The 10,700-nt window shown below is 22.8% G+C and overlaps 3 protein-coding genes across 3 annotated transcripts in view; 1 reads left to right on the forward strand and 2 right to left on the reverse strand.

The window, feature by feature from the left end:
• Positions 1 to 1,255: 1,255 nt before the first annotated feature.
• Phum_PHUM220050 (Apolipoprotein D precursor, putative) lies at positions 1,256 to 2,473 on the reverse strand (the record flags this gene model as incomplete). Its single annotated transcript, XM_002425726.1, has 4 exons — positions 1,256 to 1,392; positions 1,510 to 1,712; positions 1,821 to 1,957; positions 2,360 to 2,473. The coding sequence occupies 4 exons, from the start codon at positions 2,471 to 2,473 to the stop codon at positions 1,256 to 1,258; spliced, it is 591 nt and encodes a 196-aa protein (XP_002425771.1).
• A 2,105-nt stretch (positions 2,474 to 4,578) lies between these two features.
• On the reverse strand, positions 4,579 to 6,683 carry Phum_PHUM220060 (uncharacterized protein; the record flags this gene model as incomplete). The annotated part of the gene is made up of 8 exons (XM_002425727.1): positions 4,579 to 4,590; positions 4,709 to 4,761; positions 4,846 to 4,992; positions 5,078 to 5,439; positions 5,533 to 5,669; positions 5,760 to 5,947; positions 6,166 to 6,385; positions 6,459 to 6,683. The coding sequence occupies 8 exons, from the start codon at positions 6,681 to 6,683 to the stop codon at positions 4,579 to 4,581; spliced, it is 1,344 nt and encodes a 447-aa protein (XP_002425772.1).
• Positions 6,684 to 9,960: 3,277 nt separating this feature from the next.
• Phum_PHUM220070 (Serotransferrin precursor, putative) overlaps positions 9,961 to 10,700 on the forward strand; it is a gene marked incomplete at both ends in the record, with an annotated part of 2,492 nt that continues 1,752 nt past the window's right edge. Inside the window, 2 exons of the mRNA XM_002425728.1 lie at positions 9,961 to 10,380; positions 10,478 to 10,658. Of these exons, the coding sequence (XP_002425773.1) occupies positions 9,961 to 10,380; positions 10,478 to 10,658 (601 nt within the window). The remainder of the gene's footprint in view (positions 10,381 to 10,477; positions 10,659 to 10,700) is intronic.

The raw sequence follows: 10,700 nt of genomic DNA on the forward strand, positions 1-10,700 counted from the left end.
TATTATTATTATTATTATTATTATTATTATTTATCATTATCTGATATATATATATACATATGTACGAGTTAAATTATTATTATTACTATGAATTGTCGCTTAAACAAGTGAAAAAATAATTATTATTTTTATTATTATTATTATTATTATTATTATTATTATTAATTTTTTTTTGCTGTTAATTTTAGTAGTTGCTTTTCTTATGCACTTTTTTTTTTTTCTTTTTTTTTTTTTCGTCTAAATTTATATTTTAAAAAAATGGAAAAAATTATTGGAATAAAATTATTGGAATAAAATCTCTTAAAATATATATAAATATATATTCACATATTATTATTATTATTGTTTTTTAATTTTTTTTATTTTCATTTGTTTATTTGTTTATTAATTCATTAATTTATTTTTAATAATTTTTATAAAAAAAATTATTATAATAAATAAAATATAAATAATAATTTTTTTTTATAAAAATTATTAATTTATTGAATAAAAAAGGGTTTTAATTAATTAATTTATTTAGGTTTTATCCGAATAGGTCGAGTGAGGTTCGCGTTGTCCGCCATTTTATATTTAAATGTGAAAATTTATTAATTATATTTTATACGCAGGTAATCGTAATGTCGGCGCCGGGGAAACGACGGAAAAGAATCGATAAATCGTTTTTTTTTTTTTTAACTTGTCTTACCCGTCCTTGAATTGTGATCCAAGTGTTTTTTTAAAATTAATTATTATTATTATTATTATTATTTTAAAAATATTTATTCGAAATGAATTTAGCCTTAATGTTGCCACCATCAAAGTTTATGCCAAAACAAGTCGGGGATAAATGAAAAACATTTGCAAGTCAATTTGTATTAATTATTATTATTATTATTATTATTATTATTATTTCACACGTCGGTTAAAATTATATTGAAAATGTATAGAGAGAGAGAGAGAGAGAGGCATTGAAATTTGAAATATTATTCGACATTTAAATTCTTTTCATAGAAAAAAAAAAAAAATTGTGTGGATTGGATTTGGTATTCATATTTTTAATTATGTACCATCTACGTCATAAATTATTTATTTATTTATTTATTTATTTTTCCAGTAGTCCAGGGTTTAAAAACAAAAGAAAAAAAAAATTTATTTTAGCAGATTCGTTAAATTGTTTTTAAATTTTTCTAACCAACTATTGATTGATTGAAAAAAAAAAAAAAAAAAAAAAAAAAAAAAAAAAATTGTACTTTCAAGTTTAGGTATTAAAATTAGTTTAAAGTTCTTGACAATCTTTTCTATTTGATTTATGTAAATGATCCGTACCCAAACCGTTTCTTGTAATGACGTCATAAGCTTGAGCTCTTGATATCGGTGGGATTTCCGGTTTCCTTCCTAAAATCCAAACCGTGTCTGAAATATTAAAAAATTATAAATTATTATAAATTTGTCGGGTTTTTTACATTTACTACTACTACTACTACTACTACTAATAATAATAATAATAATAATAATAATAATAATAATTACCAGCGTGTAAAAGTCTTAAATCCGAACACGTGTATATAACGGCAAAATTATCGTGATCCGTTGCCAAAAGTGTATACCTCCCGACACCTGGTAATAATCTAGCTATAAAATCCGGGAGGTTCGAATTAACGCGATAATCCAATACGGCACTTCCGTCACCTTTTGGAGTTGCTCTACCGATGTTATCGATCGATCTTCCAGTCCTATCATTATTTTAAACTATTTTTTTTTTAATCTTTCACTTTTTAAAATTTACAAATTTAGAATTTAAATTTAAATTTAAATTTAAAAGAAAAAATAAATTGATTTACCATCTGTTAAATGTTTTTATGGAAATTTTTAATTCTTTTGTTACGTTATCCGGTCTACTGATATCGACAGTCGTGCAACTTGTTGGAATTTCGTAAATGTAAAAAGATCTTTCGATTTCATACCATTTACCTAAAAACTATGTCAAACCTTACAGACAATACATATATACATATTTTTTTTAAATAATATTATATATATATATTAGGTCATTATAAATTTTTTTTGGGAGGGGCGGGGGTCTCTACGTTAAGTCCTTATTATACGAACGGATAGAGATAAAAGAAAAACTGATTAAAAAAAAACGAGGTCGAGAGTGTGCGTGTGCGTGTGTGATGTGCGTACTCCCTGTTTGAAGTTTATAAAAAAACTTTTTTGGGGGAGGGGAAAGGGGAGGTGGAGACAAATAATTATAAGAAGGCAATGATAAATTTAAGGTAGAAATTTTGCTCGAGATTGTTGCAAATTAATTTTACTTTTAGTTAATAATAATAATAATAATAATAATAATAATAATAATAATAATAATAATAATACTTACTTTATCAATTTTAACATTTTTAGCGGATCTAACATTGGGACAGGAACCTAAATAAGGTCTTTGACCATAACTAATTGAAATCAATAAAATAATAAATAGAATTTTCATTTCCATTATTTTGTCGATGATGATGATGATGATGATGATGATGATGATGCGAAACAGTTCAGATATGGGTATACCTAAAATATTAATAAATATACATTAATTTTATTTATTTAAAAAAAATGATAAAGTTTATAATGAAATCAATCGATAATATTGATAAAATTAATTAGTTTTAGTTTTTTAATTCGACCTAATTTAAATAAAAAAAATAAATAAATGAATTCATTGATAAAAATAAGAAAAATAAGTTTTAATAAAGTTTTATTATACACTTTTAAACGGATTAATTATTATTATTATTATTATTATTATTATTATTATTATTAAATTAAATTTTACCTCTTTTAAAAAACAAAAATAATAACAAATGATTATTAACTTTATTTATATATTATAATAATTTTGATTGAATGCTTGAACAAATTATTTTTTCAACTAAATGTTTTGAGAGGTAGTAGAATGCAAAAAAAAAAAAAAAATTGAGGCGGCATGTTTAGTTACGCCATTTTATTATGCAACGGTTATAGTTTAAAAAAAAAAAAAGTAGTTTTTATTAAAAATAGCAGACGAAATGACACAATTTTTATTAGGAAAAAAATGGGGCAAAATTACAATGACATTCGTTATCATTATTATTATTATTATTATTATTGATCATTGATTACGATTATGATAATTGATAATAATAATAATTGAATTTTTTTTTGTACATGAAAAAAAAAAAGTAACATGTTTATGTACTATGTTGACCACTCTTAATTAAATTTTTCGTAACTTATAAGTTATAGAAGGTCACCAAGTCATTCGGTTGACAAACAAACGGTCATTTTGTTTGTGCCAGTTTAAATATTTCAATAGTGGAAAACTTTAATTTTCAACTAAATAATAATAATAATAATAATAATAATAATAATAATAATAATAATAATAATAATAATAATAATAATAATAAGAATAAGAATAATAAAAACCTCTTTTTATTTTTTTTTTTAAATAATAAATTTGATACATCATCGTTTCAATAATTCATATTTAATGATTAATAATTATTTGATTGTCAATCATTTATTGCACAATAATAATAATAATAATAATAATAATAATAATAATAATAAACCTTGGCATTAAACAATTGGCAAAATTTATAACTTTTTAAAATCAATACAATGATAATTAATTATTATTATTATTATTATTATTATTATTATTATTATTTTTCTTTATTTCTCTCGATATTTTTTTTTTGTTTATTTATTTATTTATTAAATTCATTATTAATAATAATAATAATTTTTTTCCCTAATAAATATTTTAATAAGAAAAAGAAAAAACTTATTTGTGTTAATTTTAATAACGAAAAAATAAATATTAATAATAATAATAATAACGACGATGTTTTTTTGGCAAATGTTTTTTTCACAAAAAAAAAAAAATAATAATAATAATAACAACTGTCAAGATTATTTTTTAAAAACAATTTACGATTGCAAAACAAATAAATAAATAAATAAATAACAAAATATTTTTAAATGACGTAGCTCCCCAATTTATTAATAAAAACAAAAAAATAAAAAAATATTATTAATACTTAACAATTTTTAAAAAATTTAAATTTTATTTATAAATTTGATTTTGTCGTATTGAATTCGTCGTGAAAAACGATAATAATAATAATAATAATAATTTTTAAACTTCACTTACGGTCGTACGCGGACTGTGTTTTATTATAAATACGAAGAGTTAAATTATTAAAGAATTCAAAAAAAAAAAAAGTTTAAATTGAATAATTATTCTTTTTTTTTTTTCTTTTTCTTTTGACAGTTAGTTTAAGGCAGTGTGTTCGTATACGTAACTTGAAAATTTAAAAAAAAAAAAAATTATCTTTTAAAATATATTTTTGCAAATATTTGTTCTACCGAAAGTGAAAGTTATGTATTATTAGTACATAAATGAAAATAAATTTTTGTTTTTAATACTTTTAAATAACTTTTATTGTATTTATTTTTTACTTTAAAAATGGGATTTCTTACGTATTTGTGATGATTCATTAAAACTTTTAAAAATTGGCGAGTGGGGGGGGCGAAAGGGGGGAGGGGAAGGGGGAAATTTTATTATCGACGCACCTGAATTTAACAAAATTATCTTTACGTAAATATAATAGGGAATTTCGATATCGTTTATGAGTTATTTTTTAAATTATGTATTTTTTAATTGTTGACTTGTCGTTAAATCCTCCGTCACTTGATTTAATTTTATTCCTTCCTCTTGTGTACGTTTATTATTTGTAGAAGTACCTGAAAAATAACAGTAAATATTTGGTTAATTAAATTAATTTAACGGAAAAATAATAATAATAATAATGGGATTAATAATTTTACCTTTGTATGTTTTACTTAACATGGTTTTGTACAAAATCATGTGAGTTAAACAACAGATCAAAGCAAGACCTGAAAATAATTGAAAAGCTATTCGACCTCCTACGGATTTATACAAAAATCCACCGATGAGACTTCCTAGAGAATATCCTTCATCGAACAAAAAATTTTTTTTTGTAAAAGAAAGTTTTTATTTAAAAAAAAAAAAAACAAAAATACTGTAATGGTTTTATACCGAAACCATCGTCCATTCCAGCTACAACACCCTGCATGGTTGCTGACAATCCAGGAGGTGATATAGCATTGGCATATCCTACAATTGTGGTATAGCAAAGAGCGTATGTTGGACCCTGCATTAAAAGTTCAACAGGCAAAATCCACCAGGGTTCTGTTATCATAGATATTAAAAATAATCTGAGTGCGTAATTAAAAAAGCATAATGTTAATGTGTGACCATAGCCGAGTTTTTTTAATATTTTCCCCGATAAAACGAAAAAAATAATTTCTCCTCCTAGAGTTTCTGCTGCCACGGTTAAACCTTCTAAAACTTTTATGTGTTTTAATTGATTTTTTTCCGCGGCCAAATCTTCCAAAAACCTTTATTATAAATAATAAATAATATTAATATTGTTATTTTATTAATATTTTTAATTACTAGAAAATTTTCAAAAAAAAAAAAAAAAAATTTACCAAAACATGAAGTAAATAATAAAACCGTCCAATATTCCTACTAAAACGGCAAAAATTAAAAATATTGAAAGAGCTTTCGTTTGCAATGCTTTTCCAAGATCTTTTAATATATTATTTGACATTTTCATTTTCGGAAGCTGAAATTAAATTTATTAAAAAAAAAAAAAAATCATCAATAAGTTATTTTCATTATAAGATAAATAATATTATCGATTTGAACCTTAAACCTTTAATTTTGTACAGCAGGCAACATCGAATATTGTAAATGCTAATACTATTAAAAAAGCCGGCTTATAATTTTTAACACCTTCTCCAGACCAAATATCCATTCCGGCACCTCCTAAAAAAGCAGTAATACCAAAACCGATGGTTCCCCAAACTCTTTGGTAGCCATATTGATTTTCTCGTCCATCTCCTAAATTAAAAAAAATAAAATAAAATTGTGAAGAAAAAATTTCCCTCTTCATTATCACTTATACTATTTTTATACTGAAATGCACTTAACTAATACGTCAAAACAAATGGCATCAGTTACGCTGTTGCTGACGTTAAAAGCAATCATCGACATTGTCATTAATATAATAAAACCGTAAAATTCGTACGATTTGAATATTTTTTCATTATGAGTATTACTATTATTATTATTATTATTAACATTAAGGAGACAATCTTTATGACAGTTTAAAGGTACTTGGAACCAATGACAATTATCAACATTTAAATTTTCATAGCAAAATGTTTTGTTTGTATTTATGCCTAATAAGTTGCATTTATTTCCAGTTGAATCGTCGTAACAAGTTACTTGACATTTAACGTCTTTTATGACATAATCATTTGTAACGTTTTCCGAATTCTGTTAAATAAATAAATAAATAAATTTATCACATTGCCATTTTTATTATTAAAAATCAATTTGTCTTACCTACCTCTTGGCAAAATTTATTTGTAGAATAATTAGTTTTAAATTCGTTATATTCTAATTCTATGTTAACAGGTGGTATAAAATATAGACCCAAATAAAAAACGCTCATGCTTATTATCAAAATGATAAATATTAATTTTCTTTTTTCGTAAAAATAATCCGCGATGAATCCAAAAACTGGTTTGGCTAATAAAAACGTTATTGGAACAACAGCCGTTATGCTACCCATAATAACTTCAGAAATTCCCAATTCTTTACCGTAAACCGTTAAATATGGCAATATTGGCCCCCGATGCTAAAATAAAATAAAAATAATTTTAACTTTACAAAATTCTCAATCAATAAAAAATATTAATTGATTGATCGATCGATCGATCATTACGAATCCCGTCATTGATAATAATTTTTAAAAATCGAAATGTTATAAAATTTATAATGAAAAAACTATTTAGGAATCCGCCATTTTTTTTTTATCAACGTTAAAATTTCTCTTTACGGATTTTCCCCGTTTATTAATTAATAATTTTTTTTTTATATATATATATAAATACTTACCGGCCATGAAGAAAAAAAAATGGGCTTTCATAGGTAATAATTTGTAATTTATTTTCATTTCGAAATAATTTTTTTAAAATTCTGATCACTTTTTTCTGTTTTTCCAACTGCTAAATCTGAAAGTATAACGCATTAAATTTGTAATAATAGTAAAAACTACAGATAAATGTCTTTTTTTTTTTTTGTTAAATAAAACAGAGAATCACTTACTAAATATAGAAATTGTTTAAAATGTTTTTTTGTTTTGTTTTTAAAACGTTCTACTTATTAAGGTTTACCATTTTTTTCTTCAAAAAAAATTTAAAAAAGGTACGAGGACGAAATTGAAAAAATAATACTCTACGTCATAATCACAAGGCAGAAAAAAAAAAAAAAATTATTTTAAAAATCAATTTAAGAATAAATATCGATTAATCGATATAATCGAAACTCGTTATTTCGATTTTTTCTAATTCCATTCTCGTTTGATGACATCGTCTCATTTCTTATCACGTAGGCGTTAGTTAAATATTCAAGTTCAATGATAATAATAATTATATCATTTATTTATTTTATTTTTCTTCTTTCTTTTTTTTTATTTTTTTAGTTGAAAATTTGCAGGCATTTTTAAACGATAATAAATAATAATTATTATTATTTTTCTTATCAGTATTCGTTCGTTGCGAACAAATAATAAAAAAAAAAGTCTTTAACCTTCGTAAATGTTGTTGTACTTATTTGCATTTTTTTTTTTTTTTTTTGCCAAATTTAGGACTTTTGTTGTAAAATGATTTTATTATGAGGCGAAAAACAATAAAAAAAATTAAAACGACACGATACACGTATGAAACAAAAATAATAATAATAAAATTATTATAATAAAACCCGATAAAAAAAAATTGTTAAATTTAAAATATTTAAATTTAACAATTTTAAAAATTTAAAATAAGACACGAATTACAAATAAAATTTCCGACATGTTTTATCGATTAACTCCGCGAATTTATTATAATTTTATATTTTCCGATTTGTGCCTAAATTTTATTTTTATTTTAAAATAAAATTTATTTTATTCAAAACTTTCACAATTACAAATATAAACAAACAAAACATTTATCGTTAAAACACAAATTAATTCGAAAGTTTTTTAATTTAATCGAGTCGTTCGTTAACGAATCGCCGCCATCTTTGTTTTTTATTTCTTTCTTTTTCGACGACAAATCAAAAAAAAAAAAAAAAAAAAAAAAAAAAGTTTAACGACGGTTAATTTGACCTTGAAACCCATTACACAAACACACAAAAAAAAAAAAAAATTCCTTTCGTAATACAAACCTTTTGTCACCGGAGGCTTTTTTTTTTACAAAATCTCTTTTTATCTTTTTTAAAAAAATTTTTTTTCTTTTTTTTTTTTTATTACGATGCGAATATTATCTCGCCGCCATCCGGTTTTTTTCTTTACATGTTTTGTTTATTAAAAAAAAAAAAATTAACGACCTTGTCGTTATTTTATTTTATTTTTAGACTTACGTAAGATTTTTTAATTTATTTATCATTATTATTATTTTCTTCTTTCATTTTCTTTTTTTTATTACTTTAAGTGTTTGCAGTTATTTTAAAACCGAAAGTTTTATTTTATTTTCAAATTTCAACGAATTCGTTATTTTTTTGTTCTAATCCGTTAACGACAAATTGTTTTCTTTTTCTTTTCTCTCTCCAGGTAAGTAATAAATTAATCGGATAAATATAATAATATAAACAATTAATAATTTTTATTAATAATAATAATAATAATGATGAATTACATTACCTTTTATCATTATCAACTGTGAAAACTTATAGTTATCATTATTATTTACGTATTCCACCAAAAAAAAATTTAAAATTTGTTTTAATAATAATAATAATAATAATATTAAACGAAATTTGAAAACTTTTTTTATTTAAGCGGGTCAAAAACATAAAAAAAATAGGGAAATTTTTTTTTTTATTAGAAAGGGAGAGAGAGAGAGGGAGGGAGAAACCGATTTTTTTTTAACTGTTAGTGCGTTTTACTAAACCCCCCAATAACCTGTTGTTAAGGTAAAGTTTTTTTTTTTTTTTTTTTTTTTTTTTTGTATTAAAAGAAACATCAGTTGCTATCATGCATTATGAGACTTCGGTTTAGTTATTTTATTCAAAAAATTTAAACTTAATTTAAATCATTAATAACAACAACAAACAACAACAACAACGACCAACAAGTTGATAAATATTGAAAAAAAACAACAACTTTATTTAAAAAAAAAAATGTATCAATTATTTTTATTATTTTTATTTAATTTTTCAATTATTATTATTAAGGGGGGAAAACCGGAAACTCGTAAGTTTTTATATAAAAAAAAAAAAAAAAAAACAAAAAATTTTTTTTGTTATTTGATTATTATTTTATTTATTTTCTAATCATTTTTCATTAAAAAATTATTTTATTGTTGTTGCAAAAATTTTTATTATTTATTACAATGATATAATATTTTTTATATTGAAAGGTTACAATGATTGTGGGTCTACCGGTTTTATAGATGTTTCTAGAAGAACAAAAGTAAAAAACATAAATTTATTTATTAATTTTTTTTTTTTTTTTTTTTTCACATATATTTATTTATATGTTTATAGAAGTTAGACAAAAAACAAGAAAGGTGCACGTGTTTGTCCTTGAATGAATATGTTGCTCGCAATGTGGGGTCACATTTTATAAGTTGTTGGATTTTATTATTATTATTATTATTAAATTCTTTAAAAGTTAGGTTATTTATTTAAAAAAGTAATAATTTTTACCGTTATTATTATCATTATTAATAACGAGTCTATTGTTTAATTACAAATAATTATCATGTCAAATATAATTTCCATAGAATACACACAACAACAACAACGGTTAAAATTGTTTTTTTTTAATAATAATAATAATATTAAATGATGTTAATAAGGTAGAAATGAATTCAACACATGAAAATAATTATTTTTTTTCAGTTAAAATATGCGTTGTGGGAAATCCAAAAGAAAAAATAACACATTCGACAAAATATTGTAATTTGCTGGAAAAATCTAAAAATACTGTCGTGTCATGCGTTTATAAACCCAACAGATTGGAATGTTTAAGATCAATTTCAATGCGTGAATCTGATTTTTCCGTTTTCCATCCGGAAGATTTATATTTTTCAACATTGTTAAAAGAAAATTCCATACTGGTTGCCGGTGAGATAAGAGGAATCAAGGAAAATCCATATCATCATGAAAACGTTGTGGTTGTTAGAAAAGATAGTAACATAACATCAATAAAAGATTTGATGGGTAAAAAACTTTGTCATCCTGGAACGGAAAATGGTCCCGAATGGTCATACATATTTTCACAGGTGAGTAGTGTATTTGTAATAAAAATTGACGTGACAAAAAAAAAAAAAAAAAAAAAGTGACGTTATATATTTTATTATTATTAGTTATCATTTTCAGTATTTTGAAGAAAGGGTGTCACCGTCAGAATGCAACGAAGGTAACACCGTTTACGAAGATCGGATAAAAGCAACATCAAATTTTTTTAAATCCGCTTGTAAAGCTGGTCCTTGGGTCGTTGATTCTGTGCAAGATGATATACTTAAGAAAAAATATAAAAATTTATGCGAATTGTGCGAAAGTAAAGATTGTGGTGTAAATGAAAAATATCGCGGCGGCGGAG

Source organism: Pediculus humanus, genomic scaffold, assembly GCF_000006295.1.
Source record: "Pediculus humanus corporis 1103172107572 genomic scaffold, whole genome shotgun sequence".
NCBI lineage: Eukaryota > Metazoa > Arthropoda > Insecta > Psocodea > Pediculidae > Pediculus > Pediculus humanus.